At 42.9% G+C, this 15,484-nt stretch overlaps 1 protein-coding gene across 7 annotated transcripts in view; it reads right to left on the bottom strand.

Annotated features, from left to right (window-relative positions):
- Positions 1-15,484, bottom strand: part of Gpat4 (glycerol-3-phosphate acyltransferase 4) — a 46,985-nt gene that overhangs the window by 10,188 nt on the left and 21,313 nt on the right. For 3 of the 7 annotated variants that reach the window (XR_002386347.2, XM_004855299.4, XM_004855300.4), the window contains exons 2-6: positions 12,872-13,872; positions 2,901-2,970; positions 2,047-2,347; positions 1,165-1,239; positions 177-266 (exon numbers count right to left, since the gene is read on the bottom strand). Coding sequence is in view for 6 of the 7 variants with exons in the window: in XM_004855299.4 (XP_004855356.1) it covers positions 177-266; positions 1,165-1,239; positions 2,047-2,347; positions 2,901-2,970; positions 12,872-13,036 (701 nt within the window). In the remaining variant the exon portion in view is untranslated. Of the gene's footprint in view, positions 1-176; positions 267-1,164; positions 1,240-2,046; positions 2,348-2,900; positions 2,971-4,839; positions 5,143-12,871; positions 13,873-15,484 lie in introns of all 7 variants that reach the window. The other 4 variants (XM_021236767.2, XM_087217375.1, XM_021236768.2 and 1 more) reach the window with 4 other exon arrangements.

The following is a 15,484-nucleotide window of genomic DNA, read 5'->3' as shown; positions in this document are numbered from 1 at the left end:
GTGTAAAATGTATTGTAAGCAACAAAAATTAGTGTGAAACCTTTATTCATCTGGAACTAACTCCGAGCATACAATCTACAAGAGCTAATCCCTGCTGGCCCTTCCCATTGGACCAAGCAGGTGGGTGGTGCTCTGGCCACCGTGTCTCATGCTGCATCAATGCCAAGCCCCCTCACCTGTCGTGGTAGGTAATGATGGCAGTCAGGGCTCGCACGCAGATGCGGTAACACATCAGGTGAACATGTTTACTCAAGAACTCCTTAAACCTGCAACGACAGGAGCAGGTTTGGGATTGTGATTCACATAAAGGAAGTCAGGACAAATTGCTAACTCCCACCACTGAGCAATCTGCAACACTTTTACAAATATAAGTGCATATGGTGATATATTAGCATTTTTATGTTCACAATGAGGAAACAAAGAAATGACAATGTGATGATATTTGCTAACCTAAATCAATGGTTGAGAATCCGCAACCCTAGAACTCCCCATACAGGGGCGCTAGATTCCTAGATTCCTACCCCAGAGGCAGTCCTTAGGCAGGCCAGGCTGGAGTCCAGCCTCCTGAGCAAACCCAGCACAGCAGAGGTCTGCTGGCTCAAGAACTTCCCCAGGGAGCAGTTTCCTTAAAAAAAAAGACAAAGCCTACCTACATTCCAAATCACTTTTAAAAACCTTACTCTCTTCCTTATCCTCACCAGTTTATCAACCTAGCAGAATGCTCAAAACTAAACATGTTAAAATCTGTTAACATCTTGCCCGCGTGAGGGCGCATGCCTGTAATCCCAGTACTACTTGGTAGGCTGAGGAGGAGGATTGCTGTGAGTTCCAGGCCAGCCTGCAATGCACAGAAAGACCCTTGTCTCAAAAAACAAACAAAAACACAAAAATAAAAATTTGTTAACATTTGGGCCCTGGACTCTACATGTTGTGGTTTCTGACTTTTGGTCTTTAAAAATGGAAATATAAGGGCCAGAGAGCAGAAAGAACAGTCATAGACCAAGATCAGTCACAAAATAAAAGGCTTGACCACTGATGCCATTATTACCTGGGAGTCACCTAAAATGCTGTGGCTTGGGTTAGTATTCAAAGGGGCAGCCTAGCCTTCAACAAGAGCTACCCTTCCAGAACTGAGTGTCACATGGATACCTGCACTCTACTCACCTCCCATTTGGCAAGTATCCCACCAAGGTCGTGCCTACCACCAGAAGGCTAATCCCTGTGAACGCCAGAGCTATCCTGTAAGAAGACAAAGCAATCCAGGTATACAAAGTAAGTGTGCAAAAAACATTAAGTAGGGCTCATGAACACTACCTCCCACGATGCAGTCTCCTGAGAGCTAGACAAGAGCACTAACGCAGAATGGGAGCAGGTCTATCAGAACCAGCAGTCACTCAGATTCCAAACAGACAGTGAGCTCAGCCTCCCAGCTGTCAACCATGTCCTCCAGCATGAGATAGCCAGAGCAGCAGGAAAGCCTTAATGCTGGCTATGCTGTCCACAGGCACCCCTGCCCTGCTGTACATCCTTCCCTTTGGCATCACACCCTGGCAGAAGTGAAGCAACTCTGGGAAGCAACAGGAGGCAGAGCCTGAAGGTACCAGCATCTGGCAAGACATACTGAGAAAAGCACATGGCACAGAAAACTCAAGAGACCTCAATATTGCCTCTGTATCTGAGAGGCAAGCTTGAGGAAGAAAGTTATGGCAGGAGGAGTAGCTGGACATACATGATGTTCCCTATCCTTTTGTTTAGCTCATCTATACAAGTAAAAGGTGTCCAAGAAATCCAACTATTTCTGTCTGATATGCAGAGAATTCCAAGGGCCTTTAAAGAAAGGATAATCACCAGTACATCCTTCCAAGAGTCAGATGGACTGGCCAGTAAAGAAACACTACCTTTCTAAACTGGGAAAGCATAACAGAGGGAGAGGGAGAAGAAGAAGGAAAGGAAGAAAGGGAAGGGGAAGGGAGAGGGGGAGAGACAGGTTATGCATCGGGCTTGGGAAGAACTCTGTTTTTTGCCCCAACCAGGCCCAGTCTTCACCTGAGTGGGAGAAGGAAGCAGTATCGAATCAGTACTCCTAATCCCCACAAGACAGTTAGCCGAAGACTGATGTACTGGAAGTTGTAATTGGTTCTGCTCAGCAGGTTCCAGGATTCCAGTTCTTCTGCTGAGAATCTCTTTGTCACCTCATCATCCATAATGGTCTCCATTCCTTTCCGGCAAAAGTAGAAAATGTCAGAAAGCTCAAACTCTGGAGTATTATCCAGAACCTTACTGCTACCACTTCGACGAATTTCTTTGATCTCTTCTTCTAGTGAAGTGGGATCTTTTGCAATGATTCCTGCAAAAGAGAATGCCCCTGTCAAACAGCATGCTGGGGGAGAGCATATAGAAACAGGGCACAGGCACCAGTGTGGGCAGCAGAGAGTATGTGCATGCTGTGGTTCGGGTATGGTTTGAGTGTGTACCCCAGAGGTTCATGAGCTGAATACCTGGTCCCCAGTGAGGTGGAGATACAGTGGCTCTCTGAGAGGTGGGGCCTAGTGGAGGGACACTGCCCTGGTGAAGGGAAAAACACTGGCCATTCGAGTAGGATAGGTCTGGAGGAGTGGACAGGTTCCCCTGAGATCAGGTGGTTTTATAAAAGAGCAAGCCTGGTCCCTCCCTGATCTCTTACCAAGGAACCCACCCCACCTTCCCTTTTTTTCTTTTCACATGCTTGCTCCTTCAATGTGTTCACCAGAACTGTGAGCCTAATATAATAAACATTTTTTTTCCTAAGGGATCCACCTTTGCAACAGAAAATAGACCAAGACAGCATGCAAATAAAAAGCACTAAGGAATGAACATGTTTCAAAGGACCCTTCTATTCTAAGATCAAGACTCAATCTTACCATTGGTGTAAGGCTTGTAAAGCTGGTGGTTCTTCTCCTTGGCTCCTCTTTCCATTCTCAAGGTAGCCCACTGAGGGGGACATGGCAAAACACAGGAGCAAGAATGAGATCCTTTTCAGGCAGTGAGCACCTCCATTTCCATCTGTGAGTCTCAATCTGTCAAGCCACCTTTACCAAAGGGATGTGCATGTCCCAAAGCAGCCCTCTGGATTAGCAGAGCCCAAGACAGAAACTCACACAGCCCAAAAAGTTAGATGCTCCAGCCTTTCTTCTCACTGCCCTAATCTCTGTCTGTGACACTTAAGGAACTCTGTGCAACTGGCAACATCATACCACACATCCTTCCAACCTCTGCCCACCTGACGCACCCTCTGCCCACCACCAAATTATTCCAAGAAAGCAGTCATTTTAGTTTTCAAGACAAAAAAGGCTTAATGTATGTCTAGATAGTAATAGGAATAACCCACAACTTTAATATAGAAAGACCTGGGATTGGCTTCAAAGCCTAAGGGGGAAAATACCCTACTTGGAGATTTTGAAAAATCCATGTTCAATTCCCAAGTTTAACATTCACTAGGGCCAGGGATTTAGCTCAGTGGTTCTGCCACCTGCCTTGCAAGTGCAAGGACCCAAGTTCAATCCCCAGTACCAAAAACAAACAAACAAACAAAAGAACATTCACTAGCTATGATCCTTAGGCAACTTATCCTAAATCTCAGAATCTTGGTTTCTTTATCTGAAAAACAGGACAAGACAGTATCTCAACCTCCTATTTTGTAGGTTCAAAGGATATTGTGTATGTGACAGAACTTGGAAATGTGAGGCACCAAAATTAAGTCCATGGACTCTGGAAGACCAGAAGAAAAAAAGAGGTTTTCCCTGGAGCTCTCTACCTTCATTAAAACCCTTCAAACTGGAGTAAACGGGAGCCAGAAGCTGGGTCCTTCCACTATCACATGATGAGGGGTAAAACAAGCTAGTTCACTCACTCCCCGCTGGAATGTTAGCAATGAACATAAAGTTATGTCACTGAGTCAAGGCAGGGGCAGAGGTGTAGCTCAGTGCTAAAGTACTTGCCTAGCATGCACACAGCCCTGGGTTTCATTCCCATACCACCAAAAAAGAAAAAATTCACAGTAAATCAAGGAAATAGTAGAGATCTGGAAAGATATCTTTTCAAACTTCTGTGTCCAGTTATGTAAGGTGGGAAAGAACCCTATGAAGCCATGACAACAAAATGCACATAGATCAAGGCATTGGGGTAGAGCCTGCTGGCAGAGTCTGAAGTATCAGTAAGACAGCTCTGTGAGGTCTAGCAAAGCCAAAATTAGGACCTGAGTTTAATCAGGAAATGACCTCATCTGAAAAGTTCTTCAAATGCCATTGTCTAGAAAAAAAGGGTGGCTCAGTGTCACCCACTCAAAGAAGGGTCAAAGACAAGAAAACTCATCTATTTTCCAAAGTTTAGAGGTCCAGGTGTTGTTATCTTTTGGGTCACTGTATGGATGTTCTTTTTAATTTTGTTTTTTGTCTTTTGTTTTTTTTGGTACCGGGGATTGAACCTGCGACCCTGCACTTGCGAGGCAGGCACTGGAACCACTGAGCTAAATCCCTGGCCTTGGATGTTTTTTTTTTAGAGAGGAAAAAAAAAGTTAATATAATTTCTAAAATAAAATTCCACCTGATTTTTCTGGAACTAGTAACAAGGTGAAAAGGCTAACAGTTTACAACAAGCCCAGGTCACTCACCTAACATTTGGGGTTCACATTTTGACCAGGACCCTGCACTGGTATTACAAGAGTAATTCTGAACAGAAATGCAGTACTTGATTCCATACTGAGAATGCAGATACCTCAGATTGCAAGACAAGTGACTTATGAAATCAGGCCTTTTTTTTTTTTAAGACAGGGTCTCTATTTAAAACTGGCCTTTAACTCACTATGTAGTGCAGGCTGGCTTCAAACTCGCAGTGATTCTCCCACTTCAGCCTCCCAAGTCCTGGAATTACAGGCATGTGTCACCACGCCCGGCTGAAACCAAGCCTCTTGAGGATGAGTCCAGAAGCCGAAGGAATGCTTCACTATGTAAACCTGAGGGCAGCTGTGAGCTGCTGATTTAACTGGACAGGGTCTCCTGAACTTCTCAGTAGCAGCAGCAGACATCCCTTGGCTTCCTGTTAGTAGTTGTACCTCATTCCCTTTGGCCTTCTGGTTTTCAAATGTCAGGATATTAAAAAATGATTCTGCATTTAAAAAAAAATTATCCAAAGTCACAAGGGTAAGGGACAAGAGGTGAGGTCTGGGGCAGCTGGCCAAGCTTGGGAACAGCCTGCTGAAGAAAGACTGATCAGTGCACTGCATTATTCGCACCCTAAAGAAGGCAAAGGAGAGGCCTGGGAAGGCACACTTTGTTTTCTCCACACTACTCACAAACCTCATTTCGGACACCAGATATGGAGGGATACCCCCACACACCAAGTAAATCTTCCTTGGACACCAGATGGGTATCCTCCTTCAACTGAATTCGGAAACTATCTGCCTGGAGATAGCCCCAGAAACCACAGGTTAAGGGTTCAGTCCTATAACACAATTCCATATGAGCCACCCACCAATCACAAATCCCTAATTATGACTGACTGTTCCACAACCACCTCTTTGGATATGATTATTTGCTAGAATGTCTTGCAGAACTCAGGGAAACAAATATTTCACTCACATTTATGATTTGTTATAAATGCTACAACTCAGGACAAGCCAGATATAAGAGATACGGAAGACAGGTACCAGGGTGGGGAAGCGCAGATTCCAGGCCTTTTGTGGGCACGGCACTGTCCCAGAACCCAGTTTATCAAATCTTACTTCAGTTTTTACAGAGTGCCACAGAATTTACACTCCAGGTATCACCTTCCCAGAGATTGGCAGATGGGCTGAAAATTCCAGCCTTCTTATCACTTGGCTTTTCTGGTGACAAGGCCCATCTTGAGGCTACATGGGGACAATCCTTGTTATCTCATTAGTATAAACTCAGGCATGCTCAAAGGGGCTCACTGTGAAGAAGACATTACTATTTCTTGGGAAAGGAGCTCTGTGCAGAAACTGGGCATAAAGACCAAATATGTTTTACATTATACCACAGACCAGCCCACAACAGCAATGCCTTGTGACTACACAATTGGCTTCTCTGAGCTATCACTTTAAGAAATACAGTTTTCAGATATTTGAAATAAAATTAAGAATCCTAAATTCAGAGTTCATTTCACCATAAAAATCCTCTCTTTCCCCCTGATCTGAGCTGCCATTTGCAAGGCTATTCAATATTGGACTACTTAATTACTTCTTTCTCAGCTTCTCCCAGAGAAGAAAACAATTTAAAGGCATTAGCAACACTGCACTCTTAGGGCTGGGGATTTAGCTCAGTGGTTCCAGTGCCTACCTCAAAACTGCAAGGTCCTGAGTTCGATCCCTAGTACCAAAAAAAATAAAACAAAACAAAACACAAAAAACAACACTGCACTCTTATTGTAGGTAACATTAAACTGAATAGAGACCTTGGCAGGGGAAATGCAGATGCTTCTTCCACAGGGCACTTTGCTAGTTATTCATTCTGTTGAAGACCACAATTTAGGAACTACCATAACCACAAGAGTAAGGACTAACAGTCTCAGCAAAAAATAATCTCAGCAGAAACCTCCCCTTCCTTCTTAGCTTCCACTGCATTTCCCCATGGATTAGATTTAACCAAAGAACCAGACCTTTAAAAAGCCAGGCTTAAGCTGGGCATGGTGGTGCACCCCTACAATCCCAGCATTTGGGAGGCTGAGGTAGGAAGATCATCGTGAGTTTGAGGCCAGCCTGGGCTACCTAGTGAGTTCAGTGCCACTCTGAACTACAGTGAAACCCTGTCTCCAAACAAACCAACCAGGCTTGATCACCCAGTAACTTCATTTCCCAAGCAGACTCTACCCTTCAACAGCTTTCTTCTCCCCCTGCTTCACATGTACTATGCAGGCAGTAATGTCAACTTTCTCCTGGTTCACCCAAGTGCCAACTCCCCATTCTTAATTCCACAGGCAAGCAGCCCTGGCACACAGCATGCTAGGAGGAGGGGAGCACACCCTGCCTGACCTGTAGAGGCTCCTCTGCAGGCTTGGCGCTAGCATCCCCTCCCTTATGCCTCCCACACCACTGAGCCCTAGCCATCCTCCTCTCAGGTGGCACTGTCCTATACAAACACCTCCTGCCTCACACCTCCTTTCTTCACTCTGATATGCTCTGGCCTAGGCTGAGACAACAGCTATTTAACTGCCTTCCTTCCCTTCTCCTCTGCCTTCATCTAACAATGCTGTCAAAGTCTGATCATGGCATTTGCCTATCAAAAACTTTCAGTGCCTAAAGAAATGTTCAATATTTTAACACACAAAGTTTTTGCTCTAGCAAACTATGTGCTGTCTAAACAACACTGTACTTTTTAACCAAATTCTACAATGTGCTATTCTCTTCCTTTGTAATATCTAATTCAAATGCAAATCTAATAAGAAATGTTCCCTACATGCTGCAATCAGCTGTTGCTCTAATGCCACATGCACATTTGTTTCTCGTATAGGACTATAAATGCCTCTGGAGGTAGGGCCAGAACCCACCCATCTGCATATTCACCTTCCAGCACACTCTATGAGTGCCTTGCACATAGCAGGCAGTCAATGAGGGCTACATTTAATTCATCAACTCCCAACACTTCTCTTCATCAAAGTCTCCAAGGAAGAAAACAGACTTGATATGAACCTAAAACTTCTTCCTGTCACTTTCCTTGCCACAAATCAACCTCCTTTCCTCCAGTCTATCCTTAATCCACTCAAGGATGTGATTAACACCTCCTCTTTCCTACAACCATGTGAGGCAGTAATTACCACTCCTACTCTCCAGATGAAAAAACATACCGGAAAGTTCAATAAGCAAAGTCAAATTTCAAAGATCCCACAGGAAAAGTATTGGAGGTTAAGAGCTGCCGGACCTAAAAACTGCATGCCTGTCCACTACAATCCCACTACCACTGGAATCCTGTCTCCAAATCCCTCTCAATCATCACTGGTTTCTAGGACTCTCTTCCAACATCTGCCTTGGAGCTGCACTGTGGGACTACAAGGGTCTCATCTCTAATCCAACCTGGTCCATTCCTTTCATTGCAGGAAAACACAAGTCATTTATTTTTATCTTTTTCCTGTATATCTAAGCTTTCTTTTCTCCCTTCTTCCAAGTTATTCCCACCCAGTTGAAAGTCCACTCCTAGGAATTCCACTCTAAAAAATAAGCATTGCTACTGAGTAGAGGAAAAATACTGAGAAAAGGATGAAAAGCACTATAAACAAGATGCTGTTGTCTGCACACTATAGTTTTCAGTGACTCAGCACTTTCAGGACTTGCACTGGGCTCAGTGCTCTGGAACAGGGACAGGCTAGCACTGATCTGGCCACATTCTCCCTACCTTCCCCTGTGGCAGGTATGCAAACATTTTCTCCTGGTAACTTTACAAAGAAGAAAGTGTGGGAGACCAGCTGATAAGCCAGGACTGCACAGATCTGCCAAACAGAGATACAGATAGGTACAGCACAGATTCAGATATCTAGTTTTAATTATCTTTATGAAGAATACCAAGTGGAATGTAGACTGCTACATTAAATGCCAATATATATATATATATATAATTAAACCGAAGGTGTTACGAGCTATAAAACAATAATGAATGTTTAAAATTCTCTAATATATATTTTGGTCACTATTACCATATAACAAACTACATCAATACTCAGTAGCTTAAAACACCACCACTACTTATTTTGCTCATGGACCTGCAGTCTGCACACAGCTGGGTGGATGAAAGACGAGGGGCTGGAATCCTTGGAAGCCTGCTCACTCCAATGTGGGCATCTGATGCTGGCTGATGCAAACCTTCCTGGGGCAGTGAGCTGTAACACCCACATACAGCCTGGCTTCCTCGTGTCACAGTGGCTGGGCTCAGGAACAAGCAGTCAAAAGAGCCAGGCAGAAGTTACACTGCCTTTTCTAACCTAATCTCACATGTCACATAGCCTCATGCCCACCACATCCTATTCAATAGAAACAAACCACTAAGTAGGTCTGCTTGGGGGGGAGAAGGGGGATTAGAATCATCAGACACCACTGATGCCAGAATCATCTGGGACATTTTTTTAAATGTCCACCTAGACCAATTAAATGCAGATGCTAGAGCCCCAAAGTAAGTACAGTATTTTCCAAATGCTTCCCCAGGTATATTATTAAGATAATCTCTGAGCTTTCTTCCAGGTACAAAATGATTTGTATCATTCCAATTTAGGAAAAAGTGGAAGAAGCTAACAAAGGTAAAATAAAGGTCTCTCCTTCCTATGGACTAAAGTTTATTTCTCCCAAAATTCTTATGTTGAATCCCCAGTGTGATATTAGGAGGTGAGGTCTTTGGGAAGTGATAAGGTCACAGAGGTGGAGCCCTCATTCCTTGTACCGTGTGAGGACACACAAAAACTGACGTCTATGAACCAGGAAACTGGTCTCATCAGACATAGAATCTCATCTGCCAGCACCCAGAACTGGACAGCAGCCTCCAGAACTTTGAGAAATAAATTTGGTTTTTGTAGATCACTCAGTCTGTGGTTGTTTGTTACAGCAGTCCAAAACAACTAAGACATTCCCCAATTTAAAAAGGTTTACACAAACACCCACAAGTATAGGTAAATTTTAGATATATTCACAGATGTGAGGATAGATAACTTTTCTTAGACTTGGTACCAGCTTTTATTACCACTTATAAATGTAGCAATCAGTTCTTTCTGTCCATTAAGATCAACTCAGAGAAGAAATACAAGGTGAAACTAGATAGATCTGACCCTCTTCCAGAAGCAACCTATATATCCTTGCTGGCATGGATTAGTCCTTTCAATAGCCCACCCCTTACTGCAGCAATACAGCTACCTTGAAGCTGTTTGTGGAGCTCAGTATTGCATGATCCACACACAGGCTGCGAAGCTTTTAGGTACCTGGCACATAACTCTAGGAAATAGGTATAAATCTATATTTTGAAAACTTTTTTGTGTTGTTGGCGACTGAAGCCAGGGCCTAGTGCATGCGAGGCACACACTCTACTACTGAGCCACATCTCTATCCCCTATTTATTGAAATTTTTAATCTTGAAATTACAAATACACTTGCAACTTCCACTACCACTTCTTCCTTTTTTTTTTCTGGTACTGCGGATTGAACTCAGGACCTTGCGCTTGCGAGACAGGCGGCAGCACCACTGAGGTATATCCTCGGCCCTGTACTACCACTTCTAAATCACTGTGACCCAAACCAGTGATTTTCAAGATCTGCAAGTGCTCTCTGATGAATTAAGATTACATGCCCCACAGACTGGCCCAACAGTAAATATTTAATGAACTTTCCATAGCAATCCATAGTAAAAGTCACAAATACACACATTAAAAAAATATGGTCACAAGGAAGTTATCTGGCTATTAGCTTTAAAATATTAATTTTGGAGAAACATTTTTAAAATGGAGTAAGGAATATAAAAATGAATTCTAGATTTTCTGTCTTGCTCAATGTCATCCAAGTGAAATGTTAAAATACTATAGAATCCTAGGCCTATAATCCTTATTTATTATGTTTTAAAAATGACAATTTCCACTGGGTATGGTGGCACACATCTGTAATCCCAGCACTTGGGAGGCTGAGGGAGGAGGATTGCAGAGTTCCAAGGCAGCCTGGGCTACATATTGAATTCAAGCCCACCCTAAACTACATAGTGAGACCCTGTCTCAAAAAAAAAAAAAAGTCTATAGGTTCATGAATTAATCCCTTGTATAAACTTGAATGAAAGCCAGACATCATTTTTGTTGTCTCCTAAAAATCTGACAGTTTTTCCTCTAATTTTGTCCTGGTATAGGAGGGTATGGGTATTAAGTTATATTATCCTCAGGGATTCTGTGTACTATTAAAGATTCTCTTCAACTGAAATACAGAAATCACTTTTCTTAATTAAAATAAATACTGTATTAGTATAATAGCCAGATAAAAGACCAACTACTCAGATTTTAATTTGTAAAGGAATCACCTGCATGTTGTTAAAATGCAAATTCTACTTCAGTAGGTCTATAGGGGGTCTGAGATCTTCATTTTCATCCAGCTCCTAGGTAATACCTGTGCTGCTGATCTCCAGTTTACTGAGGAGGGAAGACTAGATACCCATAAATCCAGGGCCATCATAAATAGTGTTCAAAAATTACACTCTTGAAAATAGGTAGTAAAACAAATATGGTCACACACAGTTCCCTAGCAGCACTATTCACAACCAGCCAGAAGGTGGAATCAGCCCACCAATGCACATCAGTGGATGAACAGGTAAGTAAATCATGGCCAGACACCACAGAATGTTATTCAAACACACACACAAAATACTGATACAGACAAGCCTTAACAATGTTAAGGCAAGCTTGGTGGCACATGTTGGTAATCCCAGCACTCCAAGAAGTTAAAAAAGGAGGACTGCAAGTTTGAGCCTACCCTGGGCAACTCAGTGACTTAGCAAGATCTTGTCTTAAAAAAAAGGGCTTGGTACGTACCTCAGTGCAAAGGCTTTGGGTTCAATCCCCAGTACCAACCCACACCCTGAAAAAGTTATGTTAGCTGAAAGCCAGAAACCAAGGGAACCTTTTATATAATTCTATATAAATCAGACAGAATGCAACAGGGCACCAACTGCTGAAGGGGGCACCAACTGCTGAATGACTAAGGGCTCCCTGAGAAGTGATGACGATGTATGGGACAAGCGGTGGTTGCATAACACTGAAAAAAGTGAATAGCACAGAACTGTTTACTTTAAAATATTTATGTTCTGTCAATTTCACCTCAATTGTTCTAAATGTGGAAAAAAATATTCTTATCAACATATGAAGTGGCAAAAAGATAAAGCCCACAATTCTATGTCACAGATGTAAACATTTCCCATGGTAATGTAACATTCTTATATTTCACTTAATCTAAGTCTTTTTCTTCATTGAAAAAAATGTAGATATTTATCCTGTCTACCAAACAAAATTCTAAGAAACCAAAGGAAAGTGAAAATAATTATTCTAAAAACTCCAAGACAGGTAGAGCACTTGCCTAGAAAGAGAAAGCTATGGGTATCAGATCCCCAGCACTGCCAAGAAAACAAAATAGAACTGTAAGATGTCATACTACAAAGTAATGCTGTATTATTCTCACCATTACAGGTGGATTTCTCAACTGGTTTCAAATGCAGAAAAGAATTCCTGAAGATCTGGGGACTACTGAAAAGAGATATTTCAACTAAATGACCAAATACCTGGCTAGATATTAAGTCTTGTGGCACAGATCAACTTCCAGAAAGCAGCAATTCCTTTATAATGTAATCGATTCTGTTTAATGATACAATTAGGCAAATTCTAAAATATGTTGAGAAATTTATTTTCCTCTATCTTTCAGAAAATGACTCAAATGTCCTCTTCTGCTCATTCCTTTTGTCTGAAATGTAACAACCTACTTTAGAAAAATGCATGAAGGAAAGAAAAGGCTCATGAGTAAGAACATACATTGGCGGCAGCAGTGTGCCACTACTTGTTACACAAGAGGCAGAGTCTGGCAGTGACTTTAATTCTAAGCCCATTCTTTCTGTGAAATAAGCAGGTGAGCTGTGGAGTCACAGAATAGGTCCCCTTGCTCAGCATGAATTAAATATACAAGCAGCTTTAGCTCAATAAGAAAGACTGCTACAGGATTTCAAAAGGACACATTTAGCTTATTCTTTTTACTCCAGAGGTCACTTCCCTTTCTCCCAGCTTTGTCCACAACAATAGAGAGATAACAATTGGCCAGACAGGAACAGCTCTCTACTAAAAATACTAGTCTGTAAAACAACCTACCAGTAGCAGCACAACTCACCGCAAAGATTTTTAACAATGTTTTCATGTAGAGCTTTCGAATACCAAAGGAGACTCCAAAAATGGCAGGGACTATAATGAAAACAAGCAGGAGAGTGAAGAGGACGGTCAGGGAGATACCCAGAAGGTTGACAATCAGGCTATCAAAAGGCAGCAACAGGAACATGGTGGAGGATCCCAGCCAGGCAATGCCTTCCTTCCCACACACAAACACAGCCTTCAGGTGGCCCTTTCCAACAGCACAAGCCGAGGAAAGGAAGTCAGTTCCCCAAGGGTACCAAACTCCATCCTTAAGTTCACATCAATCAACTGCTTGCATAGAAGGCATGGGGGTAGAACGACAGTAGAAAAGGGCCAAGAGAGGCAGTCTCAAAATGCCAGATCTCCCCAGGACAGATGGACTTTGCAGCGAACACTGTAGAAGTCTTCAGTTAACAGGATCCAAGCCCAGGCCAAGTTTCTGTGCAAGTCGGAGGCGCAGGAGGGTATTTCTGTTCTGCTACCCTGATGCTGCTTCCAGAGGTTTTACTCTTTTCCTGCCTCTGAACGTTCAGCAAATGAGTCTGCCCAGCAGATCTGTATTGCCACAAGTACCGAGAAGAGTTGACTTTGGTGCCAGAAAAATCCTGATGACTCTGTAGAGGGGGTGACTGCCGGCAATCACGCAGAAGGCTTCTGAATGTGATTATGTGGAAATTAAATAGTTGTTCTCTTAAAATTCCTTCATAAGCTGAAAACTATGCTCACTGTAGAGTTCGTATCTGGCCCCATTCTTCACCGAGAGGCTCCTGGTGCTGCTGTACCAGGACCCTCCTACCTGGAGAGCCCCAGCTTTCGCCAGCAGGACACAGAGGCTGGCCCGGAGTGCTGCATGCTGCTTGCAGTGAGCATAATTCCAGACGTGCCTGGCATTGGTATCCTCCTGATATTCTTCTCCCTTAAGGCCCTCTTCTCAGTGGTAACCTGGGTTCTTGGCAAAAAGTTGTTTACATGCTGCCAGAGCTGGGGGTGGAAAGAGAAACACTGTCAGTCACACGAATCAAGACAAATGGCAACGTGCTTAGTGTGTGGGAGGGGAGGGTTGTTTCAGGGTGAGCCTATGGTCAGGCCAGCTTCTCAAGCCGACAAGGTCAAAGGGACGACACAGGTGTGGGAGGAAACACACACTGCTTCACAGTTTTCAACTCCACTGACAGGAACTGTGGTCACAGACTTTCTGAACAAACAGAATGTGTGCCTATAAGACATATTTCAAAGGAAAGAAAGGTCAATCTATGAAACACAAATCTCCCTCCTACCTGTCCTCAAGTTACTCAAGAGTTTTTCTCCACAGATGCAACCATATTATCAGCTTCATAACCTTTCCCAAATAATCTCTGCTTAGACAAGGAAATCGCAGCTGTCCCTCCCTCCCTCCCATCACCCTGGCAACAACAAGGATGGCATACAATCCATGTTGTTCTTCACCTTGAGAATAATTTTGCTGCTTCAGCTTAATCAATCTTGGAAGAGAGTTCCATCAGCACACTCACAGCTCCTGCACTCTGAAGGTTCAGTGTTTAGCCATTAGAATGTACCAGGACTTAGGAGGTAACCAGTCTCCTAAGGCTAGACACTGCCAGTTCCACTTTCTTGTCATTATAATGTAGGGAATAAGCATGTGCATATATAATTTAGTATAAAAATACACATGGCAAATACATTTCCAGGATAAATTCTTAAAAATGGGATTTCAGGAGAAAAGGAAATAAACATTTTTAATTATGCAAGATATGACCATATTTCCTCCACAGAGATAAGGCCTCTTTAGCCTATCTTCCCATATCAGCTATTCAAGAAGGCATACCAATGGAACTGGCATTCCAATTTTGTAGTATTCATTTCAAACCACAACTTACTAACACAAGTCTTGAATTTGGGTGCATCTTGTCTAGACTCTGGCTTTTCCCCTACAGTCAGTCCTGGGGATCAAATCCAGGGGCTTACATATGCTAGGCAAATACTTGACCACCCAGATCCTAGTAAAACATTCTGGCTCATATGATTCACCTCCTGGCTCTGTCCCAATGAATAGATAGATACTGTTTTTATCTTAAATTTTTATCTGATGCTTTATAAACTCAAACATGTTACCTCATTTGATTGACTCCAACATGCCAACCTGTAGTATCTTCACCTTCCAAATCAGGAAATGAAGAGGTGCAGACACAGGTAGCGATCTCTGCAACAGAGTTCTGCATTGCCCCCAACACACTCCCACCCAGCTAGTGGTCAAATGCTCAACCAGGATATGATATTTCCGTGGCACTGAATCACAAATACTAGTTCCTCCCCACCTCTTCCATCTTCTTCCACTATCATATTATCGTTATTATTGCTAACATTTGCTGAATGCTTAACATACAACCGACACTAAGCTAATAACACAACTCTGGCCGAGTTAACTATTATCACTGCCATTTATAGGTAAGTGTACTGAGGCTGAAGTAAATTTCCCAGGGTCACACAGTGATTAAGTGGCACAGCAGGACTTAGGACAAGTGCCTGTCTCTCAGCCCATGGTTATTAACCACTACACTTTCCTGTCTCCCAAAGTACCTTGAAATAAATCAAT

Source organism: Heterocephalus glaber, unplaced genomic scaffold, assembly GCF_053883595.1.
Source record: "Heterocephalus glaber isolate CG9 unplaced genomic scaffold, H.glaber_assembly_v1.0 deba00001461, whole genome shotgun sequence".
Lineage (NCBI taxonomy): Eukaryota > Metazoa > Chordata > Mammalia > Rodentia > Bathyergidae > Heterocephalus > Heterocephalus glaber.
This window is presented reverse-complemented; position numbering and strand designations above follow the sequence as displayed.